A 15,583-nucleotide genomic window follows, 5' to 3' on the forward strand; every position below is an offset into this window, starting at 1 on the left:
TGGTCCTAGACTCAGTCAGAAGGGGTAACAACCTCTCAGCACCTACCCTGTCAAGCCCCCTAAGAATCTTATATGTTTCAATAAGGTCGCCTCTCATTCTTCTAAACTCCAATGAGTACAGGTCCAACCTACTCAGCCTCTCCTCATTAAGAAAATCCCTCCACCCCCGGGATCAACCTAGTGAACCTTCTCTGGACTGCCTCCAATGCTAGTACATCTTTCCTTAGATAAGGGGACCAAAACTGTTCACAGTATTCTAGATGTGGTCTAACTAGTGTCTTGTATAGTTTTAGCAAAACTTCCCTAGTTTTATACTCCATTCCCTTTGAAATAAATGCCAACATTCCATTTGCCTTCCCTATTTCCTGCTGAACTTATATGCTAGCTTCAAAGGAAAGTAAGAATTCTTCTCAGATATACTGTTTATGAGGTATAATCAACTTGTTCAAATATTATTATTTAAAGTGTTGCAACTCCATCCTTCATGATGTAAGGGAATTGTTTATCATTGCTAATTTTCCCTCACTTATATTTTCATGTAGGGACAGGAAGACATGAATCGGGCCCCTTTGCGGCTGCCTTAATGTGAGCCTATCTCCAAACCCCAACCTGCCATATTTCTGTCTCCGAGAGATGTGGGCATTGGGTGGGTGCTGGGGTTTTGCAAGGTGCTATGCAGTGCAGGAGTGTGGGTGTGGAATGGGCCAGTTAGAAGACTCACCTCCGTTCTTGGGTACAGCAGCTCAGCTCCCAACATTGTTCTTATGGCCCCTCACCCCCTCAACCCCATGACACTGCAATTCCCCCTCATTCCCTCCATGCCATTCCATGCCTCCTCCATGCCCCTTCATACTCACAATGCCCATTCTGTGCACCCTCATCCCCTCCTCATGCCCCCCATGTATCCACCATAGCCACTCACCCAGTATTCGCTGTGGACAGCCCTCAGCCTGTCTTTGAAATAGACATTAAAAATACACATCCAACAGTCTAATGGAGCTGTCAATCAAACATACTTCATACTGAAAAAAACTCATTCAAGAAAACCATTCAAAAACATCTAGATCCCCTCAAGTGGTCAATTTGTTGTAAAAGTAAACACACACTTACTCAGTAACCACATCAAAAACAGATGATCCTTTAGTAACCTCTTTAAACTGTCAATCAAAATGTGAGCACAGCCCCACTGCTGGGATAAGTGATTCTGTTGCTTTTGAAATGCAGCTAAGCATTCATAATAGGCTCTGCTGCCAAAATAAACCATTACCAAAGCAAACAATTGAGTCTGTTAAGCAACAGAGTCTGTTGAAACTGCAGGAACTGATGGTCTTTCATTTCTTAGCTACACCAAATGTTAGGTTAGCTCAGTTGGCTAGATGTCTAGTGTGGGGTTCAGAATAATGCCAACAGTGCATGTTCAATTCCTGTTGTGGCTGAGGTAGGCTTGAGACCTGCCCCCTTGCCCTGCCCCTGAGAGTAGAAGGGAATGGCAAACCACCACTGATAAAAGCTGCCTAGAAAACAGTTGCAGATGAAACATCATCAGACAATCAGCCTTCAGATAGAGCACACGTACTATACCATACACCAGATGTCCTGTCAATAAAAGTAGTCCAGGAGCAGGGATCTGCTTTTAATTTTCACTTTGCTGGATGAAAGCTGCTTAAGTTCTTGCCCAATCAGAGGCTGGTAGCTCTTCATTGCTCGACAGTGCCACCAGGGAGGTGGTGGCTACTGCTGGTAATGCATCCACCTGAGGCCCGGGAGCATTGAGGGACCTGAGCCACAGGTGAGTGATGGCAGGAGGGGGCATCAGATGTGGGAGTCACAGTGGGGAGGGGTTTAGCAGCAAGGCAGAGGATGGCTTTCAGCAGCCACCCCCTTCCCAATGCTACAACGCTTGATAAAGCACGGAACGCCTTTGAGCGAGGGACCCTCCCTGGAAGCCCAGAAGCAACTCTGACAGGGTTTGTTTTTTGGGTTTCCTGATTGGTGGGTCTCCTGCTTGCTGCTGGGATACCAGCAGTGATGGGATGAGGCCCTGACGTGGTCATAAGTTGCCCACTTAAGGGTCTCAATTGGCAGCGGGGTGGGAAGGCCATCAATGGGCTTATTTGGGGCAGAGGTCACAGGGCGATGGGGTCCCCACCTGCCACCCTCCCACCCGATTAAATGCCCGGCCTGCCCCCTAACTTGCCATGGGGGAAGGCATTAAATTCTGCCACTCGCACAAATAGAATTGCATTGCCTCAGCCTCATAGTTGGGATTTCCAGCTCTTGTTGAGGGTAAGTGCAGGGGACTGACTGCATGTGACCCATTGGCTGCAGTCGGACCATTCCTGCTTTGTTGTGCTTTGAAGTTTGAAGACATTTTAATCAATACACTTCATGAATGTACAATGGATGGACAAACTTTCTCCACAAAGTGCCCCTGGACTTTTATTCCCCTTTAACGTCCCTGAACCACATAAGCGTCTTAGCTCATTACGAAGCCATCGGTCCAAATTTAAGGCAGGAGGCACTGTGACATTATCAGCTTAGTGGCAGCAAACAAGCTATTATGATACATCATCAGCAAAAGTGATTGATTGGCTCAGTGACGAGGAATGACCTTGAATGACATTATTAGCTTAGCAGCCGTACTCACTGTGGCCCTGCTCATATTTGTTTGATGAGTTAATTCCATGAGAGTTTCAGTTAAGTAACAATAATGTTTTGTCAGTGCATTGCTGTGACTAAAAGCTTAATGATCCTGTAAACAAACAAAATATAATCACTGCCTTCACGTTACACAGGCACTTCCCGCTGTGCACTGCTAATGAATATAACTTAACAGTGGGGTATCTGGTCTTGGACATCCTCCAGCAACCATCTGTACCAACTAACTCCTGTATTTCCTCACAGCAGGGAAGATATAATTGTATTTGCATCTGCTATGTCACTGGTACAAAACCGCTATACTAAAAAAAGAATGTGTGTCAAAATTAGAACTTAGCCAAGACTATCAACCTTTCTCAAACATGGAACCTACTGTTCTACGTTGAAAGCAAAGTTGCATTACAAAACTTAATTGTGTGTCATTTTGGAATATCTTTTATTTCATTTGAAACAAAACTCTAGTTCATTTGTTTAATGATTTAACTCTGGAGAGTTGAGCCCAAGGCCATGTGTGTTCTATACGAATACATGTTTCATGTAATCTGTTTTAAAGAAGTGTATGTTACATAGGGTGTGGGTTGTTGGACTGCTTGCTTGTTCTAATGTATCTTGTTACTTTAAACATGGAAGCGCACATGCATCAGTTGTAACAAAAGCAGAATCTGGCCTTTTATTGGGACATCATACCACATGATCCCAGAAAGAGTACATGGGTCTTTAATGGGTTCATATTGCATGATCCAATATGAGTACCCAGGTACATCACAACTCCACAATCCAGGGAGTACAACATGCCAGTGGCTCAGTCACATCTCCTTTGCTAATTCTACCTTTGATTTTCACATTCCATGCAACAGCCACTAAATCATAGTACACCAAATATACATCAAAGTGACATCAGAATAACAAATTGGAGACAGTAAGATGCACTTAACTCTTCTAAGCATTTTGTACCATGGTTATATAATCCATCCCAAGTTCCATGCTTACTGCCTTCACAAAAACACCTCAGGGTCATTTTATTCCTATAAACACAAGTGACTTGATTAACATCTTGCAGACTTTTAAAAATCTGTTCACATAAGCTTTATTGTGGCATCAAAGACATGGATAAGTGAATTTCACACATTCCTTTGCTTCTTAATCTTAACATACTGTACCCTTACCTCACGCCCACTTAAGCAATGCACCCACCCCACACTGAGCAAAAAGGTGTTTTAATTCATTGTTTGCTGATCCCGCAAACATCAAGGTAGACAGGTAGTGTGGACTCTCATTTCATGTGGGTTATATGTCAAAAACATTAAACTGAGCAGAAACCTGACATTCACAGTGTTTGTTGCTGAATATAAGATATAGAACATGATATTGCATATTAGAACTTTGCTTCATTTGCATTGAACGCAAACACCCTGGGGAAAGGGTTAGTGGAGTGAGTTTTCCTTGCAGAAAGGCATGATGAGCTAAATGGCCTACTTCTGTGACCAGTTATTTTTAAATCCGTTTTATTTTGCCATTTACATGATCAGTTGACACAGCTCGAATCCTTTTGTTTCTTCATGTAGGACTTAACAGTTGGCATGGATGTGCAAAGGAAAACTGGACAAGAATTGTTTGCCAGCCTCCACAAGGATCATTGGCAGGTAACGTTTGGGACAAACTGTTAGCCGTAATTAAATGGCTCCTCTCCAGTGTATCAGCCCGTCTTTAGAAGTAAGATGCCTTTTTTAATGACAAACAACAGAACCCTTGTCTTCTTCCAGAACGCGGGATGCTGAAATGGATGATTTCATTGTGTCTTGATTGCAAAATTCTCATCCTTATTTTCAAATCCTTCCGTGGCCTTGCCCTCCCCATCTCTGAAATCTCCTTCAACTCCACAACCTTCTGAGATATTAGCATTCCTCTAATTCTGACACCTGGAGCATTCCCGATTTTAATTGCTCCATCATTGGTGGCCGTGCCTTCAGTTACCTAGGTCCAAAACTCTGGGAGACCCTCCCTACACCTCTCCGTCTCTCTACCTAGCTTTTGTCCTTATGACAATCCTTAAAACCTATCTCTTTGACCAAGTTTTGGTAATGTGACCAAATATCTCCTTATATGGCTTAGTGTCATGTTTTGTTCCATAATGCTCCTGTGAAGTGCCTTGGGATGTGTTGTGCGATGTGCCTGCCTGCATGTCATTGTAATGTAAAGGTGCTCAGCAGAGCAAGGGTTAACATGGAACTGGAGATATGATGTATAGAGTCACATGGTAATAGACTGAGAGAACAGTCTAGAAAGAACATGCTGGAACCAGCTTGCATGGAGGAAACAGTAGCATGCAAGACAGTAACCTGGGATCTGTAAATGGTTAAAGGTTAACAATAAAAGGTTCATGTTTAAATATACACGTCTCAAGATCTCATCATTGAGACATCTAAAGAACCCATATTACAACAGGATGTTTTATTGTGTTAAAGGTGCTATACGAATATAAATTATTGGTGGTCAGCAGAGAAGATATTGTTAGCATATGGTGAATGGTGGTGAAAAATAATCATTGTTCCATTTGTCATTATAAGTGGAACTTTCATCCTTTAATCACAAAACATACCTTGATGGTTAGTTCAAAAATATCTACAATATGCTGTGCCTGAATTTTATACAGGTATTCTATATGTAAACAGAGCTGTTTAATCTTATTTCCTATTCTTTTTAGCAGCAAACTGAAAAATAACTTTCTACAATCCAATTTTCCAAATGTCGATTGAGCAGAAATCAATATCTTTCCTTGCCAGTTGTTACTTGATGATATGATGGATCTGAGGTTGCATTGGTTCAGGAAATTCTAAAAAAACCTTTGGCCTTTGAACCAATGACCCTAGGACACAATCCATCCTGGGTGTTTTTTTAAGTTACACTGCAGTGATCATATTTTTGGATTTGATACAAAAACTGATATGATTTCAATATCCAGTTTGTGCTGCATTAGTTGATAATCGTAAAGGTAAAATGAAATGTCAAATGAACTATATGTTATGTACCTTCGAGGTGTCTCAAAGCATTCCACAAACAACAGCATGATGAATAACCAGACAATCTGTTTTTTTAGTGATATTAATTGAAGGATAAATGTTGGACAGAACACAGGGAGACCTCTCGCACCCTTCTTTGAATAATATAACGCAATTGTCTACATCCATCTAAGAAGACAAGCAAATCCAAAAGACCACACTCTGACATTTAATGTGTCTAGCTCCTTTCACCTTGTCATTGGGCCCACTTGGCCTTTTGGCTTTATTTGCATCTGTAATATTAACAATTAGGCTTAAATTCATTAGCAATTTAGGAAGAATGTAAGCGTATTGATGATCCCTTAGAATCTGGGAAGGTATTTGCTGTTTCCTCAGGATTGTGACTTAGCTCTGCTTCATTAAGGTTCATCCGGTACTATAAACGTCTGGATGTTAAGCTGGAGTTTCAATGACAAGCCTCAATTATTGTTTACAATATTAATGTACGAGTGCTAACACCTTCCTCTGCTTGCTGTTTTAAGGGAGTCATCAACCTGTCCAATTGAAATGGGTTAAGAGCTCCATCATAATGGATAGAAGAAAGCCATATGGATTATACTAAGCAATTCACCAGCAAATACTACAGTAATCTCTATGTTTCATCATTCCATTATCACATAAGAACATAAGATAAGAAATAAGAGTAGATGTAGGCCATTTGCTCCCTTGAGCCTGCTCCATCATTCAATAAGATAACTCCGCTTGCCTGCCTGTCCCACACTGACTCCAATATGTCCTGATACATTCATTTTCAAACACACAAACCTCCCTTTCTTGAGTAGTCAAAAGCCACTACGTCAGCTGTGGTTCAGTTGGTAGCACTCCGATCTCTGAGTTAGAAGGCTGTGTGGTCAAGTCCCGCTCCAGTAACATGAGCATAGAATCTGGGCTGACAGTCCGCTGCAGTGGGAGTGCTGCACAGTCGAAGAGGCCATCCTTCCGATAGGACCTTAAACCACAGGCCCTTTCTCAGGTGGATGTAACCGATCCCATGGCACTATTTGAAGAAGGGCCATGGGTATTCTTTCTAGTATCCTGACCAACATTGATCCCTCAACTTACCTCACTAGAGCAGATTATCTGGTCGTGGCTCTTTGCGGGAGCTTGCTGTGTGCAAATTGTCTGCCACATTCCCTACATTACAACAATGCCCACACTTCGGACGCACCTTGGGAACTCCTGAGGTAATCCGAAGCAAACTGTAAATTATAAGTTCTTTTGTCTCTCCCTTTACTCTGCAGCAGCCTCGAGAACTTTGAGATGAGTCCAGTTGGACTGAGTAGCGTTTGTGAAGTGCGTCCGCTCAATCTTTTGTTTGACATTGCGAGATAATCACCTGGGGTCTGTGCAATCCAGCACAACAAATACTGTGGGGTCTTTTTTTTTGTCAAAAGGAAGAAGTATGCGTTTAAAGGAACGATCGAGCGGCCAGCTGTACACAATACAGACACCATCTGTTGAGGTTTTTCACTTTTGTTCCCAGATGCAGCAGTGCATTCTGAACCAAACATCGAAAGACTGGGCGAAGATTGAACAACAGCTGCTTCAAGAGAGAGGATTATGGGGTCCTTCATCAGGGTCACAGCAGGATGCATGGATACTGGATATGGCTGAGGGCCCCTGTCGAATGAGGAAGAAGATGAGGCGAAAAACCATTTGCATCAATTATGCTTATAATGCATGTCGAGAGAAAGAGGCCAAGAGTGAGGTAAGATTATATCTTTTGGATAATGCATTGAATCTCCAAGCAGAAGACCAGGCATCATAGTCTAACCCAGTGAACAAAGGCTGAAAATTAATTCCATACGATCGCAATATTAAGTTGTGCAGTAAACAATGCCTTTTTTCAATGCTTAAGTAGGAAGTGTTAAATTATAAGATAATAATAGTTATCAGCGTCCGGCCTTTTGCCATGGACATTGAACTAAACACGAAATGCATGTTTGCGCCCCCTCCCCTAATAGTCACTTAAAATGTGACACTTCCTCTGTTGGCTACCCTCTTGCTGGTAGTGAGGTCACAAACCTGTAAATTAAGTTTTTTTTTAATTCATTTAGGGGATGTGGGCATTGCTGGCTAGGCCAGCATTTATTGCCCGTGCCTAGTTGCCCTTAAGAAGGTTAGGAGTAATGTTTGAAGTTCATTTTAGTGACTGGGAATATTAATTACTATAACATAAAGGAAGGAAGCTCTCTGTCTCTAGACAGTCTCTGCTACATGCTGTTTGTGGGAAAAATGAAAGGGTCTTTTAAGTGGCAGAGAAGGGGGGTGTAGAAATGGGACTTTGCTGTGCCTATTTTACAGGTATGAAATGGGTGCAATCAGGCATAATTTCAGGGAATCCTGCACCCCAATTACGCCTGAAAAATATCCAAGCCAAAGTTTGGTTGGGCCTTAATTCGTGCATCCCCTCCCGCAACATCCTAAAACAATCGTTAGGTTACTTACGCATGTAAATGAGGGAGCTGGCCCCTGTTTTAGGCCTTGTGACAGAGTTTGTTCTGGGGTGGGGAGAGCAGGGGGCAGCCTGCTCTGCTCGGGGGGTCGGCAGGGCTGCTGCAGCCTCAGCAGACCCACCTACCCCACCCACCCCCTTCATCACTCCCCTTCCCCACCCTCCAACTTTACAAAACCATACCTGTGCTGATGGAATGCTGCTGCTGCAATGGCCACAATATCTCAATTGCCCTCCCCCATTATCAGTCAAGCTGAATGTAGGGTTGGGGTCGCCGACTGTGATTAAATGTGTTCCTGAAGGTTTCATCACATGACTTGTCCCCACACTGCAGCCAACACACCCATCTTTGTGACGCACTGCCTTCCTACACCAATTGGAAAGCAAAAAGGCTCATTACCCAATTGGATGAAGCTTGACCCTCAGCCAAACAGCCTTTTTTTACCCATTGGCAATATTTTTATATCTAGTGAAGAGAAAAATGTTCAAAGAAAATTTTAAAAATCGTTTTTTAATGTTGCGATGATTTTTCTCAATTCCTGGAGACTCCCGGCTAATCCGCCAAGGGTTGGCAACCCTACATGGAGTGTGGAGCCGATCTGATACTGACCGTTTTACCCAAGATCAACTTGTAGCGCATAGCTGACAAACCAAAAAAACCTTGTCTGGTTGTTATGCGGAATACATGAAATCTGCTCGGTGGAAGCAGATTCAATAGCAACTTTCTAAAGAGAATTGGATGAAGACTTGAAGGTGAAAAAATGCATGGCAGTATGGGGAGAAAGCAGGGGAGTGGGACTAATCGTATAACACTTTCAAAAAGCTAGTACAGGCACGATGGGCCAAATGGCCACCTCCTGCACTGGATGATTCTGCGACTGCTTAATGGAGAAGGGATGTAATTAGGAAGTCCTCACTTTCTCAATGGATTTATCTCAGGTCACATTCCCACAACAGCAGGTGGAGGGAGAATGTCTCTCCCGTTTAGTATCAGGCCAGTCGGAGTTATTGAGGATTGCGCAGGCTGAATTTGCAGAGAAGGTGGTACCAATGGCAAGTGAAATGAGATTTGTTTGTCCAGGCAATCCAACAGAAATAAAAGTTCCTAAGACCATAAGACATAGGAGCAGAAATTAGGCCATTTGGCCCATCGAGTCTGCTCCGCCATTCAATCATGGCTGATAAGTTTCTCAACCCCATTCTCCTGCCTTCGCCCCGTAACCTTTGATCCCCTTACCAATCAAGAACCTATCTATCTCGGTCTTAAATACACTCAATGACCTGGCCTCCACAGCCTTCTGTGGCAATGAATTCCATAGATTCGCCACTCTCTGGCTAAAGAAGTTTCTCCTCATATCTGTTCTAAAAGGTCTTCCCTTTACTCTGAGGCTGTGCCCTCTGGTCCTAGTCTCTCCTACTAATGGCTTCCTGCAGCCAGAAGTGGCGAGAGAAGGCATTACTCGTTGCACAGTTTAGACGTTAAAGGCTGCGGCCAATCCAAAAGAACCCACATTTTCAAATCCAGGAAGCTTCAAAAGGTTGAGCTGAAGAGACCTCTGAATTCCATACTTCATTTAGATGCTTAAGCATCCCAAAAATAATTACAAATAAAGAAAGCTTTGCTGGAAATATAAATAGAGACAGGCTTGTTTATTGCCTCAAATTCCTTTACATGCACAATCCTCTGTGGAGATAGATCTTGACAATGCATTTCTATAGTGCTTTATTGTCCCTTCCAGATATGGTAAATCTCTATGGTTTGTTTTTGTCCTTTTTTGAGTTCATTCTTACTCAAGTTGAGGTCTTTTCATAACAACGACATTTTCTTCACCCTGAGTCTTGTTCTAAATTTGGAGACCATGTGAATACAGATTTTCAGTTGCACAATTAAAAATCCGAGTTTCATAGTTAAAACCTTAAAGCAACTTCTTTGAGTCCTTCCTAATGCCAGGCAAAGGAACATGGCTCGAAATGATACCTCACTCTGTCGCATCTTTAGGACGTCACAAAGTGTTTCAAGTCTGAATGATTACCCTTTGAAGTGTATTAGTGTTATTTTGCAGTAATAAGGATGTTTCATGGAGAATCGGGTAAAATGTACATTCCCTGCCAACACCGCACCTGCACAGTTCTAGTGGGGTTTTTTTGCCATGTTTATTCTTTTAGCACAGGTCTGGATGCAAAGTTTCTCCTTTCCAAATTTCAGTTAGATTATGTACCAAGTCTGTCCCAATCACTCAATACTAAATTATGGCCCCACCATCTCGTTTGCCTGGAACATATTGCAGCCGAATTATATCCTGTGTGTAATCAAGACATTAACTGCTTTCTGACTTAGCAGAGTCAGACAGCCATTTTACGCTGGCAGGTGACACAGTATTTTTGAAATTGTTGACTGGTGGCATTTTCTTTCATTACAGGTCAGCAAGAATCTTGGGTTCAATTTTGGTAACGAGGAGTTTTACATGAAGTTATGTTCTACGCATGAACATGTGGGAACCACTGACAAGCAATTATACTCAGGTAAAACTTTGGGAATATTCAGCATAGCTGCTCCTAGGCAAATTCATTGTTGTTTAATTTTTGCACCCTGTACTTAATTCCCCTCCATGTAAAAGTTAACCGTTCAGCTCAGTACCTAAACGCTGTCCCTTCTGCTGTTTTATGGTAAGAGCCATGGGGCATTTTACTACCTTAGAGATGCTGCAAGAGAATGCAAGTTATTGCTTTTGTATGTGAGTTCCGGTCAGTTCAAAAGCGGTCAACTTTTTGTCATTCTCCCTTCTGAATTTACCAGAAAACGCACAAGCAGGGTTGACATTGAACTTGGCGGAGGGAGACATTGATGAGAGGGGCATTGACTGTAATCAGCTGACATTCTTCCCAGCTCTTATTGAGAGTATCCAGTTCGAAGAATTCTTTGAGGATTGTGTGGAGAGACAAGCTATTCTCCAGGTTTTGGATCCAAAAGAGAAGGCAAGAAATCTATTTTTCCGTGTTTATAAGCTGATTGACCGAAGTGTTGATAGTGCTTCTTAATGTAAGCTCAGCTGATGCAAAAAATAGCTGCCTAAGCTCATTTTAGCTTCCATCACATTTATGGAAGTATGGTTGAATTTAACTTCAGCGAGCTTCTGGAAAAACATATACAGGCCACATGCCCAAAGGCCATTTCAAAAGTGCCTATCCTGCGTCCACATCAAAAGCTGTAGCAATTGAGTAGTGGAAATCATCCCAAAGCATTTCAGAGAGGTCATAGAGTCCGACGTAATTAAAAAAAGAAATAGACACCGAGTCAAAGGAGGAGATATTGGGAGAGCTGTCCTTGGTTAAAGGATGGCCTTAAAGAGAGAGGTGTTGCTGTTGAAGGAAAGAATGCCAGTGTTTGAGATCTACATGGCTAAAAGCATGGGAACCAATGGGTGAGGGGAGGATGGTGCCAAAGAGGTGGTTGGGGGGGGCGAACTGGGATCCAGTTTTGGTCAGCGATGCTGAACAGGATGGTACCCTTTTTAATCTTAATAAGTGAAGGCTGAGGGATGACCTGGTAGTGATCTTTAAGGTTTTGAAAAGATTTGATGGAGTAGATGTAGAGAGAATGTTTCCAGTTGTGGGCGAGTCCGAAGCTAAAGAACATAGTTACTCAATAGGGAATTAAAGAGAAACTTCTTTACCCGGAGAGTGGTTAGAATGTGGAATGTGCAACTAGAAGTGTGTAGTTGAGGCAATAGCGTAGATGCATCTAAACACAGGAGGTAGGATGGAATATGTTGAGTGTAGGGAGGGATAAGGCTCATCTGGAGCATAAAGAGTGGCATAGACCACTATGGGTTTCTGTGCTGTACCCTCACCCTGACTCGATGTTAAAAAAAGGTGATGGCTGAATAGATTTAGTGTAAGTAGGCGGCAGAGTTTTGGATGAACCGTAGTTTGAAAAATGTGAAGGGAGGAAGCAAGGAGAGATCTGTGACCCTCACTCCCAGGCTCTGTCACCCTCACTCCCGGGCTCTGTCACCCTCACTCCCGGGCTCTGTCACCCTCACTCCCGGGCTCTGTCACCCTCACTCCCGGGCTCTGTCACCCTCACTCCCGGGCTCTGTCACCCTCACTCCCGGGCTCTGTCACCCTCACTCCCGGGCTCTGTCTCCCTCACTCCCGGGCTCTGTCTCTCTCACTCCCGGGCTCTGTAAACGTCACTCCCATCTCCTGGTGCTTACTCCAACATGACTCAGCAGCTTCAAGACTGAATTTTCACAGAACTTAAATTGGGTCGGAACTGAAGAGATGAAGAAAAAAAGTGATTAAAATAAGTGTTGGCAGGGTAGCTCTGATCGAGCAATTCTATAAACGCTGCCACTATAGTTCATGCTACAGTACTTCGACAGGCTGTATTATTGATTTATATTAATTGCCCTTTTCTACAAGCATCTTATGTACCACATATGGTTGCTGTTTGTAAGTCAGAGGGGATTTGCTGTATCTGTCATGGTTGAGTTGTGAAGAAACAGGTGTGAGTAGGTAGAACCACTGAAGTGGATAATATAGATAACAGCAACCACTTATGCTGCACTCGTATATTGAATCTGTTTATCTTTTTAAGAAATGAGTTACACCCCAGATTCCCAAGTAGGTACCATTTTAATATTTCAGTATTTCCTATACTCAGATATATAAATTAGTCAAAAATAGGTAATTATGTATCTAGAGCTGCGGGAGACAGATGGGGGCACAGTAATCTTTAGATTGAGAGAGGGAGAGGGAGACGGAGGCCAATTTTAAGCTGTGTGATTGCACTCTCTCCCAGAAATCTGAAGGTATCGCAGTGAACTGTAAACAGCCTACAACAATGAACAAAACTAAGAGGGAACATTGTTGCAGACCTTGTCTATATTTTTGGAATTTACAAAATTATTCTTTCAGAAAGAGTTCTTTTTTATTATTCACTCATGTGTCTTCGCTGGCTGGGCCAGCATATATTGCCCATCCCTAATTGCCCTTGAGAAGGTGGTGGTGAGCTGCCTTCTTGAACCGCTGCAGTCCATGTGGTGTAGGTACACACACAGTGCTGTTAGGGAGGGAGTCCCAGGATTTTGACCCAGCAACAGTGAAAGAACAGCGATATATTTCCAAGTCAGGATGGTGAGTGGCTTGGAGGGGAACTTGCAGGTGGTGGTGTTCCCATGTATCTGCTGCCCTTCTCCTCTAGATGGCAGTGGTTTTGGGTTTGGAAGGTGCTGTCTAAGAAGCCTTGGTAAGATTCTTCAGTGCATCTTGTAGATGGTACACACACTGCTGCTACTGTGCATCGGTGGTGGAGGGGGTGAATGTTTGTGGATGTGGTGCCAATCAAGTGGGCTGCTTTGTCCTGGATGGTGTCAATGGTTTCAAGCTTCGTGAGTGTTGTGAGCTGCACTCATCCAGCCAAGTGAAGTGGATTTCATTACGCTCCTGACTTGTGTCTTGTAGATAGTGGACAGGGTTTGGGGAGACAGGAGGTGAGTTACTCGCCGCAGGATTTCCAGCTTCTGACCTGCTCTTGTAGCCACAGTATTTATATGGCTAGTCCCATTCAGTTTCTGTTCAATGGTAACTCCCAGGATGTTGATAATGGGAGATTCAGCAATGGTAATGCCATTGAATGTCAAGGGGTGATGGTTAGATTCTCTCTTGTTAGAGATGGTCAGTGCCTGGCACTTGTGTGGTACAAATGTTACTTGCCACTTGTCAGCTCAAGCCTGGATATTGTCCAGGTCTTGCTTCATTTGGACATGGCCTGCTTCAGTATCTGAGGAGTCACGAATGGTGCTGAACATTGTGCAATCATCAGCGAACATCCCCACTTCTGATCCTATGATGGAAGGAAGGTCATTGATGAAGCAGCTGAAGGTAGTTGGGCCTAGGACACTACCCTGAGGAACTGCTGCAGTTGTGACCTGGGGCTGCTTGTACAAAAATAAATTTTATACTGGGAATCGAGGAATATGGGGATAAAATGAGAAAGTATTGAGATGGAAGATCAGCCATGACCTTGTTGAGTAGCAGAGCAGCCTCTGTGGACTGATTGCACTGGTGTGAACGTATATCGCACCAGGATTGTTCCCGATCTTCTGACCCTAGACTTAACACCCAAAATTTTGATCCAAGTAAAGGACCAGTAAGTTTTTGTTTAAAGTAGACAAAGTTTGAGAGAATTAAGCCACAAGATTCCATGGTTTTTGAACAAACAAAATAAACTTTGCTATACAGGGTCAGAGAAATAGAACAATTTACAATATCTATCTTATACTCTAACATTCAGGGTTAAAATGAGTTAAATGTGAATAAACAGGCAAACTGTGGTTGAACGCACTAGACTGCACAATAAATGGCAAATGCAACCAAGACAGATTCCAGAGGTTTCTCAGCAACCCACCCAGATGTCAGTGTTTCTGTTAGTCAACATCCTTGTTGAAACCCTGTCTCTTTCATGAGGGATTCCAGTCTTCACCGTTGAAGATCAGCCTTGAAATTCTCTCCAAAAGTCACTTCAACTTTGATGGCCTCAATGGCTGCTCACCTTGCAGAGTTTCAATCCCGTCTCCCAAGACCCTGTTCCCTTTGATTCCTGCACTCCAGCACCAACTCGCAAACACAGCTTCAGCTTCAGCTACAACAAGCAGAACACTGCTGCCCCAAAGGGTTACCCTTGCCCCAATGGCCTGCAGCACGGATTCACCAAGCCTCTGGTGCCTTCACAGCTCTCCAGGGCTTCTCCTAAGCCCTCATGACTTTACCTTTACTACCTGGGGCCTCTTTCTTTGCTCCTCCTCCCGGTGGCTCCTTCCCTGGCGTTCTCACACTTTCTGGGACCTCTCATTGCCCCCTCGCCCTGGGTTCCCTCTGTGGGATGTCTCCCTGTCCCCTCTCCCTGTCCCCTGTCTGCGACTCCTGTCCAGTATGGCTCCCCGCTCCCGGGTCCCATGATTGGGGTTTACACACCGTCTTCCACAGGCAGGCGCACTGCCTTTTAACTGCAGGAGGAGAAACCTAAAACAGAGCAGGTGTGGCCAGGCGCGGTGTCGCTGTGAGGAGAACCCGGTTTTGGAAAAATTGAAGGACATTGAATTTTGGACATTCTGCCTCCCCAGTTATTTTTTTAAAGTTTGCAATGTTAAGTCGGGGCTGTGAATGTGCCATTCGCCAAGAAGCCACCGGTCAAGATAGACGCCCGGCAAGGGGACACCTGGAGAGGGAAGGGATAGTTTGCATTTCTAAGCTAACAAAGAACTGCTGTTGCTAGTCTAAAGACTTTTGCTGATTGGTTAAAATCACCTGGCCTAAGGGAGTATTCTTTGATAATCTTAGTCTTGAAAACTCTCAGAGAGTGTGTGTTGGGTGCCTTGGAAGCAGGCTACAAGGAAAAGACTCTCTC

At 43.6% G+C, this 15,583-nt stretch overlaps 1 protein-coding gene across 1 annotated transcript in view; it reads left to right on the forward strand.

The window, feature by feature from the left end:
• The window catches only part of wdfy4 (WDFY family member 4), a 241,555-nt gene that overhangs the window by 115,146 nt on the left and 110,826 nt on the right, over positions 1 to 15,583 (forward strand). The window contains exons 39-42 of the mRNA XM_078530732.1: positions 4,224 to 4,301; positions 7,201 to 7,425; positions 10,593 to 10,695; positions 10,970 to 11,148. Of these exons, the coding sequence (XP_078386858.1) occupies positions 4,224 to 4,301; positions 7,201 to 7,425; positions 10,593 to 10,695; positions 10,970 to 11,148 (585 nt within the window). The remainder of the gene's footprint in view (positions 1 to 4,223; positions 4,302 to 7,200; positions 7,426 to 10,592; positions 10,696 to 10,969; positions 11,149 to 15,583) is intronic.

This window comes from Cetorhinus maximus, chromosome 27, assembly GCF_964194155.1.
Source record: "Cetorhinus maximus chromosome 27, sCetMax3.hap1.1, whole genome shotgun sequence".
Taxonomy (NCBI): domain Eukaryota; kingdom Metazoa; phylum Chordata; class Chondrichthyes; order Lamniformes; family Cetorhinidae; genus Cetorhinus; species Cetorhinus maximus.